General features: G+C 43.9%; 1 protein-coding gene across 3 annotated transcripts; it reads right to left on the bottom strand.

The window, feature by feature from the left end:
* Positions 1 to 2,845: 2,845 nt before the first annotated feature.
* tmem79b (transmembrane protein 79b) lies at positions 2,846 to 7,949 on the bottom strand. 3 transcript variants are annotated; one of them, XM_056286561.1, is made up of 5 exons: positions 7,773 to 7,949; positions 6,343 to 7,001; positions 5,853 to 6,047; positions 5,242 to 5,458; positions 2,846 to 3,873 (listed from the first exon to the last, which is right to left on the bottom strand). In XM_056286561.1, exons 2-5 carry the CDS (start codon positions 6,893 to 6,895, stop codon positions 3,672 to 3,674), a joined length of 1,167 nt encoding a protein of 388 aa, XP_056142536.1. In that variant the 5' UTR covers positions 6,896 to 7,001; positions 7,773 to 7,949; the 3' UTR covers positions 2,846 to 3,671. The 3 variants fall into 3 exon arrangements, with proteins under 3 accessions (XP_056142536.1, XP_056142535.1, XP_056142539.1); XM_056286560.1 differs by having other exon boundaries at positions 7,777 to 7,948; XM_056286564.1 differs by lacking the exon at positions 7,773 to 7,949 and adding an exon at positions 7,657 to 7,700.
* Between the last annotated feature and the right edge of the window lie 14,738 nt (positions 7,950 to 22,687).

Raw genomic sequence — 22,687 nt, 5'->3', positions numbered from 1 at the left:
TAGTAATGATGGAAATTAAAAATGGAATAAAAATAAGAAAAATAGCAGAAAAATTAAATTGATGTGTGTGTTTGTGTGAGTGTGTGTGTAAGCAAAGGAATTAAAGCAATAAAATACCGAAAACAAGCGAAAAAGACACCCAGATAAAAGCAATAATAATGTTGTCCCTTTAGAAAAAGAACGATGACAGCAATAAAATACTGGGGGGAAAAAGAAAAAGAAAATCCCCAACAACAAAAACAATAATGAGGAAAAACAATAGTAGCATCCACCAAGGTATCATTGTCATAAGAGAAGCAAGGCCTCCAACCTCATCCGTATACCTCTTTAAAACCATTTTTGGTACCTTTTTTTGGAATGATTTAAACTTGTGCTTTCCTTGAGTTCTTGATCTAAACCATTCCACAGGCTAACGCCACAGTAAGAAATACACATAGTTTTACAAGTGGTGCGGATACTTTGTTTTTTAAATTTCAATATTCCTCTTAAATTATGCCCACCCTCTCTATCTGAGAACAGCGGTTGTATGTTGCCAGGAAGTAGATTATTTCTTGCTTTGTACAACATTTGTGCAGTCTTGTATTCTACAAGGTCCATGAACTTCGTGGCCCTTGAATTTAAAAACAGTTTGTTGGTGTGTTCCCGATATCCTACATTGTTCACTATCCTCATAGCTCTTTTTTGCAGTACACATAGCGGTTGTAGGTTACTTTTGTAAGTATTCCCCATACCTCCAATCCATAATTCAAATATGTCAGTACAAGTGAACAATACAGTAAGTAAAAAGTTTTATGATCCAGAATGTGCCTTGTCTTTCCCAGCACTCCAATGCTCCTTGCCATTTTTGTTCTCACAAAACTTATATGAGGTTTCCAGCAGATCTTGTGGTCAAGAACCACACCCAGAATTTTATTCTCATATACTCCTTCAATGTTTATATTGTCGATCATTGTTTCTACTTTGTCTATTTTACAATTCCCAAATAACATAAACTTGGTTTTGTTCAGATTTAAAGATAACTTGTTTCCCTCAAACCATATTTTTTACTTTTTCATTTCAGCTGTGATCAACTCCAAAAGCTCCTGTAAGTTCTCCCCAGAACATAAAATTGTTGTGTCATCTGCAAATAGAATGACTTTCAATAGATTTGAAACCTTACATATGTCGTTGATATACAAAATGAATAATTTAGGGCCTAATACTGACACCTGGGGGACGCCACAAGTAATATCCATGCATCTTGATTTGTAATCACGTATCTGTACAAATTGTTGTCAGTTTCCCATATAACTTTTCAGCCAGTTTAGCCCCACCCCTCTGATACCGTACTTGATCATTTTTTTAAGTATTATTTCATGGCCAATTGTATCAAAGGCTTTTTTTCAAATCTATAAATACACCCACTGCATACTTCTTGTTATCAATACAGCTAGTTATATCTTCCATCAGCTCCAATAATGCCATAGGTGTTGATCTGTTTGATCGGAACCCATACTGACTGTCTCACAACAGTTTGTGTTTCTCAACAAATTTATCCAGCCTTTCAGCGTAGAGTTTTTCCCAAAATATTAGAAAACTGTGGAAGTAATGATACAGGCCTGTAATTGGTAAACTGGTGTCTATCGCCCTCTTTATAAAGTGGGATGACTTTAGACACTTTCATTTTGTATGGAAAATGTACCAGTTTTGAAAGAGAGGTTGCAGATGTAAGTTAATGGGTTTACAATACCATCAACAACTTTCTTATTTAGAGCCATATCAATTCCATTCCAGTCAGTCATTGATTGGTTCTTACTCGTTAACCGTATCAATGATTTCCTTTCCTTCGACAGCTTTCAGAAAGATTGAGTTTTGAATTCTGTCTCCATGATCCTCAATAGCCCCCACATCATTAGGATGTGAGCCATCAATTTCTGCTGCTAGCTTTGGTCCCACATTTACAAAGAAGTTGTTAAACCCAGTTACCACATCATTCATATTGTTTATGGTTTGATCATTGTCCATTAAATACTGAGGGTAATTTGTGCTTGTTGATCCATTCCTAATATTGCTATATAATACTTTCCATGTCCCCTTGATGTTAAGTTTGTTATCCTCTGATTTCTTGTTACACTGTTCCTTCTCGCTCAATCTCAGAATATTATTTAACTTATTTTTATATCTTTTGTATGTATTTTCTGCCTCCACTGTTCTACATTTCCAGAACTGTCTACAAAGAGTGTTCTTTTTTTTTGCAAGCATTTTGCAGTCCTTTTGTAATCCACGGTTTGTTCTCGTAGTTTTGCTTCCTGTTATGGGGCAGTTTTGTATTGTTTTATGTGCCAGGAGTGATTTGTGACAGAAGGGTACCAGCAAGAGTTAAAGGGAAGGTTTACAAGACAGTTGTGAGACCAGATATGTTATATGGTTTGAAGACGGTGGCAATGACGAAAAGACAGGAGGCGGAGCTGGAGGTGGCAGAGTTGAAGATGCTAAGATTTTCATTGGGAGTGACGAAGAAGGACAGGATTAGGAATGATTACATTAGAGGGACAATTCAGGTTGGACAGTTTGGAGACAAAGAGAGTTAAGATTGAGATGGTTTGGACATGTGTGGAGGAGAGATGCTGGGTATATTGGGAGAAGGTTGCTGAATATGGAGCTGCCAGGGAAGAGGAAAGAGGAAGGCCAAAGAGGAGGTTTATAGATGTGGTGAGGGAGGACATGCAGGTGGGCTGGTGTGACAGAGGAAGATGAAGAGGACAGGAAGAGAAACGGATGATCCCCTGTGGCGATCCCTAACGGGATCAGCCAAAAGTAGTAGTCGTAGTAGTAGTAGATGACAGACTACACACCTTTCTAGACCCTCAGTTTAAAAATACTTTAATACACAGATGTTCATGTTATTAGTGTTTATTACAAAGTGGATATTGTGAAAAATTCTTAATAGGCAAGAATCCTGGAAACTAATTTACAAGTTATTTGAAAACCAACTCGTTATTTCAGAAAAAAGTGCATGTATTTTAATGAGCAAAATATTCTTTAGCTAAATTTAATTTATTCTAACTTGTCAATATCAAGGATTTCCTGCACCACCACAGGAGCTTTGACTGTCATTTGGTCCAACCTTTGAATGCTGAGTTAATTTTGTTTTCAAAGATCAGAATTTGGCAACAATCAGTCATTTAAGTTAATATTTTCAATTCTTTTTTCATAAACCAAATAACCTGCAACTTTTCTGAAGACAATATAAACAGTTGTTGGTCCTGCCATTACTATGATCAAGTTTTACAGGAGCTTTTCTATTTTCATTAAAAGATCTACATGTAAGAGTCTATAATATCCTGTGAAACTGTTTGTTTTGCTCTAGGAAGTTCTATTCAATACAAATAATCTTTTCAAAGGAATTTGAAAAAAGAAAAACAATTGTCTTAGCATGAAGTTACACCACAAAACCTTTCCAACCAGGCACCAACAGAACTTTTGTCATTTTTCAAAGCTACTATTTTTAACGTGCTAAAATTGAGTTAGAAAATAATGTTTCACCTTAGTCTCGATCAGAGAGATGTTTTATTGAAGAAAGAACTGGAAGTCTTTACATGTAGGAAAAAAAAATTATTGTTTTTCAAAACCAGCTGATAAAAAAGAAAAATCGGTGAAGAACATCTTCTGTACACCTTCCATTCAGCCTCTCATCCCCAGAACCTTTGTTTGGTAGATGGGGGGACGTCTGGTAGCGGGGGCCCCTCCTGGGCATAGATGGAGCCTGCAGCATCCATGGTGAAGATGAAGTAGAGGTTGGCTACCAGCATGGCCAGGCTGGGCAGGAAGGACAGACCGAACCCAAAGCCCCGCGTGCTGCTACCCAGAGCGGCTGTCAGCCAGTACATCAGGCTGGAGGGTTAGAGATTAGCATTAAACCTCAGCCTGAACACATTTACATTCCCTCATTTTAAAGGTAACTTTTAACCAATGCAAGTTACAGTCAGCAATTAACAAAAATGCATCTGTCAGCCTACAGGGACCGAAGAGCACTTAATAGTAATCATATATCATAGGCAAGAGGGCATGTCATGTCAGGTGTATTTTAGGGTACAAGAGTCAACAACATCAACAATAGTGATCTGAGTAAAAGATTCAAATAAGTTAGCTGGACAATGACACAACTCAATGTCCTTGACAAAAAGCAAAGAGTGCATGTCATGTCAAGTGCAGATAGTTTGTGTGCTGCAGGTTGATCAACAATGACACTAGTAACTGTAGGAGTGGATTCAAATTAAAAAGTTAGCCTAGACAATCGTAAAAATGTAGGAGTCAGATTTAGTGACCATCTATGGATTAAGACAAGGCAAAGGCGCAACATCACAACAAGGTGATTGATCGGTAGCAATGATGGTCCTGGAGCAACATTAATTATGACGACGTGGGAACCACACCAACACCAAGATATCAGATCATGCATTGGTTTACAGTGACTGGTGGTGGACCAGCAAAACCAATGTACCAACGTCTGCTGAAATAGAGTCCCTCCACATGTTGTCAAGAGCAATTCTGTTGGATGAACCAGAAAATCCAGAGGGAGTTCTAGTGTGTGTAACAAACCCACGAGTTTTGGTCTTCATTTGGATAGCAGAGTTGTGGAGACCCCCCCGTCCGCTCATACACCCCTGGTCTGGGGCAGGCTGGGGACTGAGCGCTTGACCTGCATCTGTGATTTATGATGTTTGTTTTTCTTTCCCTTTATATCTATCTGGGAACTGAGCGCTTGACCTGCATCTGTGATTTATGATGTTTGTTTTTCTTTCCCTTTATATCTGTCCAAGTCGGAGAGTACTGCTGGCGTCGTCTGTGGCTGCCGCTTCTCCCTCTCTTAGCCCCCCTTCCCATCCACGCCTGTATGTCTGTGTTATGTTCATCTGTCGTCTTGTTTCACTCCATTTATTGTAAAGCGACTTTGAGTACTTGAAAAGCGCTATATAAGATCGATTTATTATTATTATTATTAAATGGCTGCTGCCGCACATTACCATCTGCGTTGTGTGATTCATTGATGTCGTCTCTCATTACTGGCATAGGAGTGGCTGAATCTTGTTGGAACTTGACTAAGCAGAAAAAAATGGCATTTTCTCTGCCTGTATTTGGAGTATGTGATTTATTTATTTATTTGCTCATCAAAATTAGGTTACTGTCACGAGACTGACCTAACATCCACAGTAATGACAGCGATATTTCCCCTTAACAGCCCAGCAGGGTGGAGCTTACCGTCCAAGAGCAAAGATGATGGTGAGCAGAGGAACCACCTTCAACTGCTCCTGGCTGATATACATCGCCATGACAACCAGCTGCAGGAAGTAGAGTATGAAGAGGGAGATGGAGTCAGCAATGAAGGACTTGTGGACGCTGACCTCTCGGACCTCCCCTTCAAACATGGGTTTGACCTCCCCCGTCCTTAGCCGACTCACTCCCAGCACCAGCCAGCCTGGGGAGGGAGAAGCAGGTGTGTTAATGGAGAAAGATCAACATCTCATTGAATAATGATGTTAAGAGCTCTTGATATTTTATGTGAACTCCTCTTCTAGCTTCGAGTCCTCAGGGAGATGTTGAGGGTTCAGCATTTGCTCTGATGCAGGTTGGCTGCATCAAAGGATTTAGAATTAAAATGTAATATTCTGTCTTGTACCAGATGCTTATAATCAGGGCTACGCTAGCTTGGGCTTGTTAAACTACATCAAACTGTTGCTTATAACAGCCTAACTGACCCTGTCGATGCTGTTCAGTTACCCACTTTCAGATCATGACCCACTGGTTGAGTAATGCTGGAACAGTCTAGAAAAAGTCATATGCTTTGTAACTTTTTCCTCTGTTCTCCTTACCCAGTATGATGGGCACAGAGGCAAAGACAGCACAACGAAGAGTGTACAACAGCCTGAGGGAGTTGCCGTTTAGCAGAGGGGCGTCAAAGGGCAAGAAGACATATCCGCCCCAGACCAGGAAGGGAAAGAGGAGCGCTGAGGTGAAGAAAGACACACTCAACTTCAGGACATCTCTGCTGAGACAGCTGCAAGCACCTAGACAAGAGGAGGAGGAGACACACAGACATGCACAAACACACACAGGAAAACAGACAGGTATAAAGAAGACAGACTGTGAGACAGGTTCTTACTGATATTATCCTGAAATCTGAAAATACTTTCAAAATGGGGGGATGGAAGAGGAGCAGGTTTTAGATCAGGAGTTGCAGAGAACTTGAAGTTCTAAGAAAAAGGGAAAGAAGATAAGGAAGCATATGGCAAGAAAATGGATAAGCAGCAGAGGAGGAAGTAGATTTCAGGCAAGTCCTGCCCCCCTGTTGAGGCTGGTTACATTTGGAAGGCTCCTCATTTGGGGACCATTCCTGGAGGTATCCATGGGAGGTCAGGAAGGGGCCTCTCTCCGTCTCCATGTCCCAGTTTGTCTCGCTGTGCCTGCGGGAGGCCGGCAGGCTGAAAACCTGCGCCGCCTTCTCAGGGAGGTAGTTCTCCTCTTCCACCTCCATCTCCACCTCTTCCTTTGCTACTGTCGCCTTCAGCTGTGGCTCCGCCTCTGCATTGCACTCCTTCGACCCCCTTGTTTGGAGCTCTCTCTCACTCTCTGTACGACTCTCTGCTCGGAGAGAGACACACTCTGAACGCACACTCCTCTTCTCCTCGCTCTTCCCTTCTTCTCCCCCCAAACTCTCTCTGTTCTTCGTATCCCAAACACAGTCTCCATCTCCATCTCTTTCTGCTTCGCATAGCAGGGTGCTGGGCTCCTGATTGGCTGTAATGACCATATGCTCCTCGCTCTCCTGTTTCTTCTTCCCTCCGATTGGTTCAGACTCTTTGTTGGTATCCCCGATGTCTTGAGGGGCCCCACCGTCCTCCAGGAGTCGAGACATGAGACAAAATCTCTCCAGTCAGTTCAGAAAAGGACTATAAAACATCCATGCTTTACTCTTCACCCTCGAAGATGAGAATCACACAGCACAGCCAAACTTTAGCAGCCTGCGGTGGAGAAAGAGGTCATTATGTTACTATTGTGATAATACTAAATCAGACTTATCTAGCGCTTTTCTAAATGCTCAGACGCTTTATGGCAGAGGCAAAAAAAGTAGACGAGCAAAACAAATTTGAAAGATAAGGTAAGATAAGGTAAGGTAAAGATAAGGAGTGGTAATAAAATAGGCAGTAAAACAGGGAGGGATAGCGATTGGTCGGGAAAGGCTAGTCTGAAAAGGGGGGGGGGTTCTAGGGCCTTGTTGAATATTTACAGATAGGACATTGGGCCTATGTAAAACCGTTAAACTGCAACAACAACAAAAAGGTGTTTTCTTTCTTTACACACTTCAAATCCTTTCCCTTAAAATACTTGTTGGCACCGAACAACAGAGGTAATAATACACGTCGTGTATCGGTCGGGAGACTTCCGGCTCTTGGAGAGGCGATACCGTCGAAATCTGGCTGTAATTAAACCACAGGCCGAGCCAGTTTTACCACAATGTCCATAAAAGTCACTTGTACGCGGCCCAGGCGACCCGGGAACAACCCGGGCTGCGTTTCTGGCACCGAACAGAAAGATCGTGGCGAGTAACTCATGGGTTGGGGTGGCCAGACCAGCTGAGAGACGGGGACAAGCAACATGTTTATCGGACATACACACCTGAACTTCCGGCTGCGTTGCCCCACAACTTTAGAGAGGGTCTCTGAAATGCCCCCCCTCACCCCTCACCCCCCCTCCACATTACGGCCCTCCAGCTGAAAATCAAAGCAACTCACTCACGTTATTTACGCAGCGCCGGAGTTGGTCGCCAGGCTCAAACCCACCGACGTCTCTCGGGACTGTTGGGAAACTTCCTCGCAGGTGCGGTCAGGTGCGTCTTAAAGGGGAGGAGGCGCTCGCCCTTAAAGGGGAGGTTGCCCGTAAACCGCGGTGCTGCCACAGGGTCTGTTAAAGCAGTGTTTCTCAACCGGGGGGGTCCGCGGACCCCTAGTGGTCCGTGGTGTAATTGCAAGGGGTCCGTGAAAATAAAATATCTTTAAAAAAAGGATCCTATGACGTTTATAGAAATAGGATTATTTTACTCAAATGTGACTGAGACCTTTATCTACCTAAACTATAAAGGGTAACAGGACTTTTTTCTCTAATTACATCTGTTTCACAAGTGTAATTTGTTGTATTTTAATAAGAGATCTCGCTCCCGTTTGCATTGTTAAAAGTTACTGCATAAAAATTCTGTTGTTACATATATCTTAAAGTTACTGCATACATATTCTGTTTAGTTACATATATCTGAAAGTTACTGCATACATATTCTGTTTTGTTACATATATCTGAAAGTTACTGCATAAGAATTCTGTTTTGTTAACTATATCTGAAAGTTACTGCATAAGAATTCTGTTTTGTTACATATATCTGAAAGTTACTGCATAAGAATTCTGTTTTGTTAACTATATCTAAGTTACAACTGAAAGCTCTTATTTTTGCCCCAAAGAGTGAATAAATGCTATAATGCAGTTTAAAATGCAGTTTCTACTGTTTCTATCAAATTGCCAGAGGTGGAAAAACCCGGTCCAGAAATTAAAAACCCTAACCTTGTCTTTACTCTATCCCTGTGTTAAACCAGCAGATTTGGGGAAACTACTCAGTGCAATCTGATGGTTTAGTACGTGGGTGGAGCAAAGACACGGATAGGGGTTTTACTTTCTGGACGGGGTTTTTCCATCTCTGCGAATTGCAACCCCCCTCCCCCAAGATCAGGTGGAGGGGTCCTCAGGGTAGATCAAAAATACGCAGGGGGTCCAGGACCCCAAAAAGGTTGAGAACCACTGTGTTAAAGCGACCCGCCAGCCGATATTTATTAATCCCGCTCCAGCGTTGGGGCTGTACACCATATCGCAGCAAGTACACCTGAGGACAGTTTAAGGTCGGGCATATTGGGAGCTGCGCTGCGTGTCAGTGGGTTAAACGTCGACATGAAGAGACCACATGGTTTTGAGATTCAATTCACTGGCGTTACGCCGTTTTGTGTGTTTGTTTGTTTTTTTTATGCCTGACGTTGTGTCTTCGTTATTCTTTGCTTCGGGAGAGTAGCAAAGAGCCACAGTCTGAAACAGGAATTGGCCGAAGTGCTGTTTACCTGTTTGCAACGCGGGCAACGTTATAGCGCCCCCTAAGGTTGACCGTGGAACCCACGAAGGAAAATCTGTTCGTAACCATGTATAATGAATTTTAAAGTCGCTGGATTTTTTTCTTCTTCACCCTGATAGAAAATAGGCATCTTTGCAGGATCCCCTCTACTACAAGAATAACATTGTACCGTAATATAACCTACGCTGCTCCCGTTCGAAATTTTAAAAAAATCTACAACTTAGGGCATATCCCCACCTGGTGTATAACCTGGTGTGGGTCTGCTGATTTTCTCTCGAACTGGTCCACCCTTAACAATGATGTGTGTGTGTGTGTGTGTGTGTGTGTGTGTGTGTGTGTGTGTGTGTGTGTGTGTGTGTGTGTGTGTGTGTGTGTGTGTGTGTGTGTGTGTGTTTCAGAGGAAGTGACAAAGACAAAGGTCTTTTCAGTCCGCTGCGACAGTTCCACAGAATGACCACTAGAGGGCAAGAGAGAGGTACGGTGGTTGGGAGAAGCTCTGAGGCTTGATAAAGATGGCGTAGTAACCCAGTTTGAAAAATAATAGTGAAATGTGTTTTATGCCTTTAAGCGATGGTCTAAATGTTATGGATATTTAAATGAGAATAACTTTTTTTTGTCATGTCATGAACATGCAGAATGATTTCTTTCTACTGTAATATCCCTCATGATATCATCCCAGTTGGTATGAGCTGTCATTCCACCTTAAAAAAGCTCACTGTCAGGCAGAACACATTTTCTTGTGTCACGTCGCATTCAAGAGTCAAAATTAACGGTTTTAAAGTTAAACAGTTTAACGGAGGGCCAGGTAAGGTAGGGTCAATGTGGGTTATTACAATAAGACTTCAAGCCTTGGGATGATAAACACAGAGACATGCAACCAGTGAAAAGTAACTCAAGTTTTCAACATGTTAAAGGTGTTGGCAGATCAGCATGCCTCGCCTCTGTGGCTTTTAACACTTCACTTTAGCTTTGGTGAATGAATTTTCCATATGAAATGATAGTATTTCATGTTTTGTTTTGTTTTTTGTTTTTTGTTTTTTTTGGAATACCACGATATGAACACTATAGCCAATTCATACGACATTATTATTATTATTATTATTATTATATTATAGCATTTCTATAGCATGGAACGTGTCGATAAAGTATTAATACTGTAGTAATGGCCATAGGGTTTATATGGCAATGTGACGACAAACTCACAGGAAACGCTATAGTTATTTTTATTTTTCTATGGTTTTATCATATTCTGTTTTTATATGGATCCAGTCCGCTTCGCGAGGCTGACCTGGCTCTCCAAATTTTGTAAATTCAGTTTAGTTTGCTATTCTATTCAGTTCAATCAATCAATCAATTCTGTTATTTGCAAAAATGACAACTTGTCAGGTGTTCCAAGTTAAAAGGGCGAGCCAATGAACTGTGGAGTGAGATTTGCTGCAGAATAAATAAATGCAGAGGACATGAGACAGATGTCCATAGTTTCATACGAACACATACAATATACCACAAATGTCTTTTTCCTATACAAATCCCTGTCAATACGTATCTGAAGACAATAATTGCACAGATTTCTAATCTTAAATTGTATTATTCTACAAATAATATCTTCACACCTGAATCAGCAGGGCTATTTGTGAATAAGAAATCCTGTGGATTGGCTCACGTTTTTTTCTGACTTTTGGGACAATTTTCATTTGAGCTCCAGTGCTCCCATCCATCAATACATTTTGTAATGGATATTCTCTGCAGCCAATCACGTCACAGGTTGTTCTGTATTGTCAGTTGCCATCCTGTTCACTCATGGGACACAGGAAATACAAACAAGGCTGACTAGCCTTGCTAAAGAAGGATATAGGTCTTTCTTGTTTACTGCAGTTGCATGAGTTGAACCTTCCTCCAAAAGCCTCTGCCTCCCTATTGAGGTGCTGTCAGAAACCTCGGTGGGATTTTTGAGTCGCTTCTGTTTAGAAACCCAGGCCAAAAAGGCAAAGCAGTGTTGCTATCCTCCACTTTGAAATGTTACACGACTCCTTTCTTTTTCACCAAATGGGGTCCAAGTTTTGTTTTTTGTTTTGTTTTTTGTTTGTTGTTTTTTTGGGGGGGGGGTCATCCCGTTTAGATAACCATCCAAAATGGTTGTGAGACCAGCTATGTTATATGGTTTGGAGACAGTGGCACTGATGAAAAGACAGGAGGTGGCGCTGGAGGTGGCAGAGCTGAAGATGCTAAGATTTTCACTGGGAGTGACAAAGAAGGACAGGATTAGGAACGATTATGTTAGAGGGACCGCTCAGGTTGGACGGTTTGGAGACAAAGCAAGAGAGGCAAGGTTGAGATGGTTTGGACATGTGTGGAGGAGAGATGCTGAGTATATTGGGGGAAGGATGCTGAATATGGAGCTGCCAGGGAAGAGGAGAAGAGGAAGGCCAAAGAGGAGGTTTATGGATGTGGTGAGGGAGGACATGCAGGTGGCTGGTGTGACAGAGGAAGATGCAGAGGACAGGAAGAGATGGAAATTGATGATCCGCTGTGGGGACCCCTAACGGGAGCAGCCGAAAGTAGTAGTAGTAGTAGTGGTAGTACGAGTGGTGGTGGTGGTGGTGTTAGTAGGAGGAGGAGGAGTTGTCAAAAAGGCCCTCTCTGGCAGCAATATTCTCACCATAATGTTCCCCCGCACCCTCTCTCTCCTCACCGGAACTCCGCCTCACTTTACACGGGTTTTGGGCCAATCAGAACGGAGCTAGGTTTGCCCCCGGTTTCCACAAAAAGTGGTCTGAAGTGCGCCACACGTCAGATGCCTCCCTGGATGAAGGAGGTTACTGTGTACTAATTTATCTGTGTCTGGCACAAGCGAGTGAAATGTCTGAGAATGTGTGTTATGGTTGCTATTCGCCAGTGACGTGTTGGTGTGTTTTAGCCGCTCTAAGGACGCTCCTGTTCCTGTTCTGCCGACTGTGTGGCCTCATATCAGCAGCTATTGTTACTTAGTCACTAGCTGTAAGTATGTATCGAGTCTTAGGCACACCGTTAGGATATTGTTTGGTTTGTGCCGGTTTACTCTGTTGCTGATGGAATCACGTGGGTCTGCTAACGAGGCATGTACAGCGCGTGTAGCTCAGCAGCTAGTTTAGCCGCCGGTATTGATGCCTTGCGGTTCAAGCGTGCTGCATACTACTGGCCAATAGGGGGTGGTGTTGCACCGCTGATGGGCATTAATCCACTGTTATAGAGGGAATATGTTGTTTCTGCCTCAGATACGCCTATATGACACATAGCCAGATTATGTGTCTGTTGTTTACCAGTTGTATTACGTTCTTCTTCTTCTTTCAGCTTGTTTCTTGTTTTTCAGGGGTCGCCACAGCAGATTTTACAGTTTCCATCAGGACCCTGTGAGGGCACAGCCCCAATGCTGGCCGTTGTTATTAAGGGCCTCGACCAATCCGGTATGGTCTTGTCAGTCGGCATACTGCTTTTGCAGAATTTTACGGCGGATGCCCTTCCTGACACAACCACTAACCCTATGGATGGGGACACAGGTAAAGCGCTGGATGCCAACCCAGTATTCATGGACTTGCGCCCATGCCTGTCGCCATACCAGTTGTATTACCTTTTACAGTGTAAATTCATACCTTTGAGTGTGGCTGGATTAACCCACTAGGGGGCCCTGGGGAACGCACGTCCATTGCCCCCCGTCCCCCGCCCCATCAGATAGGCTGTGCAAGCAATACTAAACATTATTAAATGTAAAACTAATGCAAATACCCAACATCGTAGTCGACGCTATGCCAATTTGCATGGGATTCGGATGGCGACTACAAAGTACCACACAATTTTGAATCACAAAACAAACAGATGAGAATAGCAGCTCACAGCATCGCAAACATATTGTGAAGCCTTCTTCCCACTTACAACGGCTTACCAACAGGAATTTCTGAGCAAATAATTTAGTGAAATATGGGCGTATTTTAGTAAAACTATCTGTTTAATTATTTTTCGGTATGGGCATTCTAGTTAGCACATTTGTTTAACTATACACAATGAAACAATGAAGCTTTGGGCCCTGCATCAGTAGAGACTGCAGTTTGGGGCCCCGCATCAATGGAGACTTTGTAGCTTGGGGCCCTGCATCAGTAGAGATTGTAGCTTGGGGCCCCACATCAATAGAGACTTTGTAGCTTGGGGCCCTGCCTCAGTAGTGACTGTAGCTTGGGGCCCTGCATCAGTAGAGACTGTAGCTTGGGGCCCCGCATCAATAGAGACTTTGTAGCTTGGGCCCCCCGCATCAATAGAGACCAGTCTGGGCCCTGCGTGAACAAACGTCCCTTGTAGGGTATGATTGGGGATCCCTACTATACGCGAACACAATACCCCTGACCTTTTGAGGCTCCTCATGGTCCAGGGCCCTGGAACACTCGCCCGGCATGCCCAGTCCGTAATCCAGTCTTGCCTTTGAGAAAGCAATGTAGTTTAAATGTTCTCCATGTGTCTCTTATAATTTTAGAAGGTATCTGAATTATGTTCATTTACACAACCACTGAGTCATCAAACTGTTGTACAATGATTGTGGTTATAGTGGTGGCAATAAAGACAGAAAAATTGAAGACATCTGGATGATTCTGATCAGTCACCTGCAGCGGGTTCGATATTTACGAATTTCACCTTGCGCCACCCACATTCTCAAAGAACCCAGTACACATGGGGAGTTTCTCTTAAATCAACGATGGAATCACCAGACCCTGGATTCAACACTTTCCTCACGGATCTCTGACATAAATCGGATTATATCTAGGGATCCCACGTTCACAAGTAATGACTTTAAGAACGACTTTAAGAAGGCGGCCTGTACCAGGAAGCGAGGGAGGAGAGGCAGTGTGCGCCAGCGGTTACGTAAGCAACTGCAAAACAATCGCGTTCCCCTGCCCTCCATGGTCAACGTTCAATCATCGAGGAATGAAATGGACGAATGTGTTTGCCAGATATTGAGCTCTTGTCTGTGTCGGTAAGACCCTTTTATCTCCTGAGGGAATTCCCCCCAGGTGTTTGTCACCGTTGTGTACATTCATCCAAAGGCCAATGCGGAAGTTGCGGCGGAAACCATCTTCAAAATGGTACAGTCACATCAGTCTATCTCTCCAGATGCCCCCGATATTATACCGGGAGACTTTAACCACTGTAACTTGAGGAAAACATTGAACAGCTTTTATCAATATGTCTACATGTCATAATAAAACTCTGGACCTCTGTTGTGGCTCCATAAAGGGAGCATACAAGTTGGAGGCAGGCCCCACCCTCAGACCTTCCGAGCATCTTTTGCTTGTATATAAGACTGTCGAGGAGAGAGAATGTGCATGTAAGGCAGGTGAAGGTCTGGAATGCTGACTCCTCTCTCACCCTGCATGGGTGCTTCGACTGTACAGACTGGTTGGTGTTTACTGAATCCTCAGATGATGTTGATGAGCTAACGGATGTTGTGTGTAGCTATAACTCCTTTTGTACAGACAATGTGATTCTGACCAAGGCTGTCAAGATTTTCCCTAACAACAGACCATGGGCTTCATCAACCCTTAAGGGTCTGATTCATAAAAGGAAAATGCTTTGAAAGAAGGCAATGATAGTGTAGTTAAGGAAACAAAGAAGGAGATCAGGTCAGAAATCAAAAAGGCTAAACTCAGGTACAGAGATAAAATAGAAGCAGAGCTGAGCAGTAACATAGCCTGGGACAGTATGAAATCTACGACTGGGTGTAAAGACAAAGGCAACAGGAACATTTCTCTGGCTGGTTTTAATTCAGATAGACAGTTGGCTGAACAGGACGTAATAATTCTTTTTGCATTCTGGGCCACACGTTTCTCCCAGATGGAGCACAAGTCTCTGCTGGACTCAGATTATTTTGGACCAGACCTCAACGATACTGTTGAGGCTATTCCTTTCCTTCACAGACAACCCATTAAACCAATAAATAGAGGAAAAAGTTAAAAGACTTTCAATAAACGACTTGTAAAAAAATACATAAGATGATGTTACAGACATTAAAGGAGTTAAGCTTCTGCATTAAGTGAATTCTTTGTTGTCCACGCTTGACAATTAAATCTGTGATTACATCAAACTTGAGTTGGGAGTCGAACATGGTTCCCAAGTACTTATAAGAGTCAACGATTAGAACATCCTCACCATGTATAGTGCTAGCTTTGGGTTTATCACTGTTCTTCCTAAAATCAATGATAAGTTCCTTAGTTTTTGACACATTAAGGTCAAGGAAGTTATCATCGCACCAATCAACAAAGGCAGGGAGGGCACAACTGTGAGCTGACTCCGAACCCTGAAGAAGAGACAAAAGTGCGGTATTGTCAGAGAATTTCACCAGGTAGCTACCCTCTTTAGAAGACCTGCAGCTGTCTGTATACAAACTAAAAAGCAGGGGGGAAAGAACACAACCCTGTGGTGAGCCCCTGTTTGAGACCAGGACATTGGAGATAACTCCATTAACTAAAACCTGCCTGATTATGTCTGTTAAAAAGTTTAAAAGCAACATTAAAAGCTGATTAGGTAAATTAAAATAAGAAGCAAGCCGCTCGATCAAAATGTTAGGTTGCATCTTGTTAAAAGCCGAAGAGAAGTCAGCAAATAAAATGAGAATGGCTGGATACTGGACTTCTTGACTGATAGGTCCCAGTGTGTGAGGGTTAATGGCTCCTTTTCCAATCAGCTGTACTCTTCAACTGGCTCCCCTCAGGGCTGTTGCCCCTCCCCATTACTCTACATCTTGTACACTAATGACTGTTACAGCATCCATACCAACAGACACATATTCAAATTTGTGGATGATTCAGTGATTGTAAGTCTTCTTGAAGGGGAGGAGGAACAACATGCACCTGTGGTCGATGATGTTGTATCTTGGTGTGATGAGTCCATTCTCCACTTTAATGTGTCTAAAACTGAAGACATGATAATTAGCTTTCGAAAGACTCCTCCTAGTCCTGTACTAACCAGCATTAAAGGTGCTGACATTGAGCTTGTGGACAGCTACCAATATCTGGGGGATGTTCTCGACAACAAACTGTGCTTTGAAACTCATGTTGCTTCCACATCAGAGAAGATAAATTTTCCTGAGGAAAATGTGGGCATTTAATATCTCCTCCCAGATGATGACTCTCTTTAGTACAAGTTTTATTGAAACAGTTTTAAGGTACTGTATTGTTGCTTGGTTTGGTCATTTGACTCTAACCAATAAAAAAAAAGGCTTGATAGACTCATCAAATGGGCTAGCAAGATTTCAGGGAGAAGACAAGCCCAGCTTACCGACCTTTATAATAAGAAGGTGTTCAGACAGGCTACTTTCCTTCTGGAGTGCCAGGGTCACCCCCTTCGGCCAGAGTTTGAGCTGTTACCCTCAGGTCGTTGGTTGAGGATGCCCTGTATTAGGACTAAGAGATACAAGGCTTCCTTTGTCCCCACTGCCATCCAATTGTTAAATGGTAGATAGTATTCATCTGTTGTCTGCAGATCGCTTGTTTCCATGGTCTGTATATTGGAACTCCTTTGGTTCTCCTTGCCCGCTATGTCCTGTTGTTTTTTGTTGTCCATCAGTTATGTGTCAGTTCTGCCATGGTGTTTGTATGTTTTGTTTGTGTGAGATTTTTATATATACTGGCTGCAAACTAATTTCCCTGTATAGTGTACGGTGTTAAGTGCCAGGAGGATTGCCGTGACTTAAACATTGGGAAACTAAACAGACACGGGGCCAAGAGGATGGCATGACACAGGAGAGCTAACACGTCAGGCCAGGACTCCGCAGTCTACACCCATCTACAGGCCAGTGGCCACTCTTTCAAGGATGAGGATGTGCACATCCTTGATACGGAGGAACGCTGGTTTGAACGGGGAGTCAAATAGGCCATCTATGTGAATAGGGAACAACCGTCCCTGAACGGGGGGGGGGGGGGGCGGCTAAGAGCACATCTGTTGCCATCTTATAATACTGTTATTGCAACCATTCCCCTATCCTCTGTGAATAGTACACATGGCCATTGTAACTCTAGTTAATGTTCACACCCATATTTGCATATAAAACTGATCATTAGTTTCGGTCGTCATGCAGCTGTATGGTTTATAAGGGTGGGGGTACCTGCAGTCAGTTTAGACTGAAGATGTCCCTTAGATGAAGGATGAAACATTTCTCTCAATAAACGTTGTGTCCAAATGAACTGATTCAACTTTCTGTGATTTTCTTACCTGGATTATTGAGCATGCATAAAGACAAAATAGTAGTAGTAGGAGTAGTAGTACTGGTAGTAGTAGTAGTAGTGGTAATAGTAGTAGTGGTAGTAGCAATAGTGATAGTAGTAGTAGTGGTGGTGGTGGTGGTATTAGTAGTAATAATAGTAGTGGTAGTAGTAATAGTGATAGTAGTAATGGTAGTAGTAGTAGTGATAGTAGTGGTAGTAGTAGTAGCAGTGGTAGTAGCAGTAGTGATAGTAGTAGTAGTGGTAGTAGTAGTAATGGTGGTTGTAGTCGTAATGGTAGTAGCAGTAGTGATAGTAACAGTGATAATAATAGCAGTAGTAGTAATGGTGGTAGTAGTAGTGATAGTAATAGTGATAATAATAGCAGTAATAGTAGTGGTAGTAGTAGTGGTGGTAGTAGTAGATAACCATCTTTCCCTTGACTTCAGGTCAGAGCTCCCCCTCTAGTACAAAATATGGCTTATGAGTGTCTTCACCGCCATTTTATGCTCTGCACTGGTGGACTATTCATTTTAGAATTGATTTGAAGATTTCATGCAAAACTGTCACATGGATTGGTTGCTGGCGACATTTCAGACCTTTGACCCCTTATGAGCCACAACTCAAGCTGAGGGCCTCTGGTACCTCTGTCTGGTCTAGAGACCCAACTCTTTCCTGTCTTTAGAAAGGCCTGTTAATGATGTTCTTTTTTTTGGGGGGGGGGGGGGGGCGTGCGTCCGGGTAGTGTAGTGGTCTATTCCGTTGCCTATCAACACGGGGATCGCCGGTTCGAATCCCCGTGTTACCTCCAGCTTGGTTGGGCGCCCTACAGACACAATTGGCCGTGTCTGCAGGTGGGAAGCTGGATGTGGGTTTGTGTCCTGGTTGCAGCACTAGCACCTCCTCTGGTCAGTCGGGGTGACTGTTCGGGGGGGGGACTGGGGGGAATAGCGTGATACTTCCACATGCTACGTCCCCCTGGCTAAACTCACTGTCAGGTGAAAAGATGCGGCTGGCGACACCACATGTATCGGAGGAGGCATGTGGTAGTCTGCAGCCCTCCCCGGGTTGGCAGAGGGGGGTGGAGCAGCGACCGGGACGGCTCGGAGAGTGGGGTAATAGGCCGGATACATCCATCCATCCGTTCTCCAAACCGCTTATCCTGCTCTCAGGGTCGCGGGGATGCTGGAGCCTATCCCAGCAGTCATTGGGCGGCAGGCGGGGAGACACCCTGGACAGGCCGCCAGGCCATTACACAGGGCCCACACACACACACACACACACACACACACACACACACACACACACACACACACATATATATATTCACACCTAGGGACATTTTAGTATGTCGTATGGCTGTGGGGGGGTAATGTTCATTTTTATTGTTTTATTTATACTTAGTCTCTTTCATTTCTTATTCTCACTGGATTAATTGTAGGGTTTCTTTTCTTCATTCACAGTTTGAAGTCATTTAATGTGTTTCTCTCTCTCTCTCTGGGAGCAGAGTGAACTGAGTCAAACTTTTCCATAAGAGATGGTCCAAATGAAAGATAAACAGTATTGAAGCTTGGCCGAATCTCGAGTTTAAGATGAGCAGGCCGGTTGCAATGCTGAGATCATTCTGTTTCGAGTCAGTCTGTAAATGGTTTAGGTCAGACTGTAAAAATGTATGAGTTTATTTTTACGTAGTTTACTTCCTGTTAGATGGGTAGACAAAACATCACAGGAGTATGACCGCTGTGGTCTGTCTGACAATGTTTGACACATGAAACACGCCTGAGTCAACTTGCACTCGTGTGTGTGTGTGTGTGTGTGTGTGTGTGTGTGTGTGTGTGTGTGTGTGTGTGTGTGTGTGTGTGTGTGTGTGTGTGTGTGGGTGTGTGTGTGTGTGTGTGTGTGTGTCCCAGATAGCATCCGGGTGTGGGCCACTTCAGGCAATGATGCGGCATTGATGGCCTTCTTCTGGCCCTGACAAAATGGATGTAAGCCTGAAGTGGCCCACATGTATAATAGCAAATATGGCCCAAATATCACAAAACAAATATGGGCCACCTTTGGGAAACATGTGGCACATGCAGCATTGCTATGGCTTGGTTCTGGCCCAGATGTGGCAAACAGGAGCGGACCGCCCAAGTACCATCATTCCATGTGGTATGTGGGCCGGATGAAAGTGTCGGGTGTGGGACGGGTTCGGACCACAGCAATTTTGCTGTGTGTGTGTGTGTGTGTGTGTGTGTGTGTGTGTGTGTGTGTGTGTGTGTGTGTGTGTGTGTGTGTGTGTGTGTGTGTGTGTGTGTGTGTGTGTGTGTGTGTGTGTGTGTGTGCTGTTACACTTTATCCCTCAAGGTAACAGCTCGGTTTTAAACCTCCCTTGAGTAATCTCAAAAATGTACACACCGGCTCCCATTTTTATTTGACACGTTTAGCAAATCTTTTTGATAACGTTGGATAATTTCGGGAGTCCGCTCGTGAATGTCCAGTGTGAACTGTTACGAGTGCAAATAAAGTTTAGTTGGTTCGGGGGCTCGACAGGGAACACTTCGCTCAGTTTACCAGGAAGACCTCTTCGGCAGAAACCTGGAAACCACAAGACAGTACAATCTCCTTTCAGCCTCTGTCAGAGCTGTGCGAACACAGACTGTATTGTCGCTAAGGCTGATCTGAGGTCAGTCCTCCCACTTAACTCATTCCTCCGTCAACCCACGACGCTAAAATGTCACATGTCACAGGCAGACTGCAGATCTGCTCTCGCTCTCTCTCTCTCTCTCTCTCTCTCTCTCTCTCTCTCTCTCTCTCTCTCTCTCTCTCTCTCTCTCTCTCTCTCTCTCTCTCTCTCTCTCTCTCTCTCCCCCCCCCCCACACACACACACACACACACACACAGTGAAGTCGCTGCAGCGGCTACAGGTGGAGGAGGAGTGGCGACGCGGGGGTCAGACCGGTTTTGTCACCAGCTCTCATCCGGGACCGACTTGACGCCGGCCAGTAGGTGACGAAGGCACAGCTCGCGAGTGTCTTGAACGCCGCCCTGGTCCACAGTGACAGCGGACCATCGGTCGTTTAACACCAGTCTGATGTTTGGGGACTCAAACGACGAGCGAGCCGGCGCGGGCGCTCCGCGCGATGCAAGGTCTTATTTCGACATCTGAATGTGGGCAAACACATTTTTTTGTCCCAATTTATATGACTTAAAAAAAAAACAACAAACTCTATCCAACCCTAAATAAGACTTCCTGCTTAAGGAGGACGGAGAGCTGCAAACATCCGCGTCCGGGTCAACACAAACTTGTAAGACGACCTTAAAAAGACAAATCTCACATCCTTGAAGGGGTTTCTCTCCGGAGCAGCGGGCGCACCTGTTGTGTTTTCCCTTCGGGCTCGGGACAGCCGCGAGTCCATCCTCGCTGACTTTATTTAGGTAAGTGACAGAGGGAGCCAGAAAGATGCTGGATGATCTGGCTATCCAAATAAACGAGAGAGAGAGAGAGAGTAAACAATGACACAATACTGAGACGAAACCGTGACTCATTACAGTCCACATCCGCCTTTTTCCATTCCTGATTACAGCTCAGCTGAAACGAGAGAGTTCGTCATAATGAGTGGAAGTTTTTCTTTGTTTCCGTCCGTAAGCGCTCCTTAACTCCAGATGTGTGTGCGCGCGTGCGCGCGCGCGTGTGACTGTCTGTTTTTGCAGAGCCAAAATCTGGCTGTCCTCACTCCAAGTTGGCTAAAATCAACCCTTGTCACCAGAGGGCACTGTTGCCGTACAAGTCAATGGGTGCTCAGCTGAGCCTGACCCTCGAACCTACTTTATTCTGTTGGAACTGTTCAGGACCAAGCAGTTCAGCGTACCGTCTGTTTACTACCAAGCAGTTCAGACATTCTGCCATAGAGTGCTGTCTGTTTAGGGATACATTACTGTACAATTTGCTTTGAAAACACATTTTTTTGGTACGAGACTTCCACTGAGGTGGTGACGTTTTCTTTCGATGTGAAATAATTAGGTTGACCCTAAATGATTTTGATGTATGCTCTGAATGTGTGTGTGTGTGTGTGTGTGCGTGTGTGTGTGTGTGTGTGTGTCAGTGTGCAGTGGTGTACCGCAAATCTGTGAGGCCTTCCTACAAGCTATGAGACGGGGACCCTCCCACAAGCAGGGGAGTCACGCAGAAAGTTGTAGTGGGGAAAAGGGGGGGGGGCAGGAATGATTGAGGATTAGGTGGGTCTACGAACTGCGTAAGCTACATGCACAAACAGAGAAATGATACCTCATTACATAGAATTCATAGCCAGTGGTCCTCTGTGTGGAGGCTGCATGTTCTCCCCGTGTCTGCGTGGGTTTCCTCTGAGCGCCTCGGTTTCCTCCCACGGTCCAGAGACATGTAGGTCAGGTGAATCGGCCATCCACGACCCTGAGAGCAGGATAAGCGGTTTGGATAATGGATGGATGGATGGTCTATTATGTTTATAGCTTATAGTTAAATTGAGTGTTTTATGAACTAACCTGTATGACTGTCATTGTAATGTTACCTCCCGAACCTGCCGGTCAGGGGGTAACAAGTTCTCCATCCTGCCTGTGCCGTGCTGGGTTAAAGAATGGAAGACATACACTTTGAGCTGGTGTTAATTTAAGGGCAGGACGATTTATTGTTCCCGTATATGCTGGAAATGCTATTCTATAACAACCAATTGCAATGCGCCATCTAGCGGTCTGGATGTGAAATAGCAGTGTAGTGAACTAGGGGGTGTCTGTTTCTCTCTGCACTCATTTCTGAGGTTAGCTGTTTTCAACCTTCTACAGTAACAAGGGTGATTTAGTTTAGGCTATTTGTCTTCTGTGCAACATCTGGCTCAAGCAAAATTTTAGGCTTTTGTACATTTCTCATGGGTAGTAACTGCATTTTAGATGGCAGGTAATCTGGGTACTGGACTGCTAAATTATTTGCTGACTGAAATTGAGCCTCGTTAGAAAAGTAAAGTAACTGACTAGGACACATAAACCCAAAGGGCATTGCAATCTCATTCATTCCACTAAACCTGTGTTTCAGTTGTGCTGTGTATGTATCAATGGCTGCATAGAAAACAGACATCCTGAAAATGTTCCTGGGCATTTGGTAGACACTGATCCTCGCAAAATTGGTCAGAGTGCTTCTTGGTACACCTGGCGCACCTGTCAGTTAATGGAGGCCCATTGCTTCATGATTCAGCCTGGGTGTCTGCTGTGGCTTTTAGGCTCTCACATCCCCCTCTCAGTTTTGAGAGGGTGTCTGAGGCATTCCCTAAAGGTTTACTGGCCAGCAAGATATCCATATTGTTAT

Source organism: Lampris incognitus, chromosome 9 (assembly GCF_029633865.1).
Source record: "Lampris incognitus isolate fLamInc1 chromosome 9, fLamInc1.hap2, whole genome shotgun sequence".
Taxonomy (NCBI): domain Eukaryota; kingdom Metazoa; phylum Chordata; class Actinopteri; order Lampriformes; family Lampridae; genus Lampris; species Lampris incognitus.
Note: the sequence above shows the minus strand (reverse complement) of the source record. Positions and strands in the feature narration are given on the sequence as shown.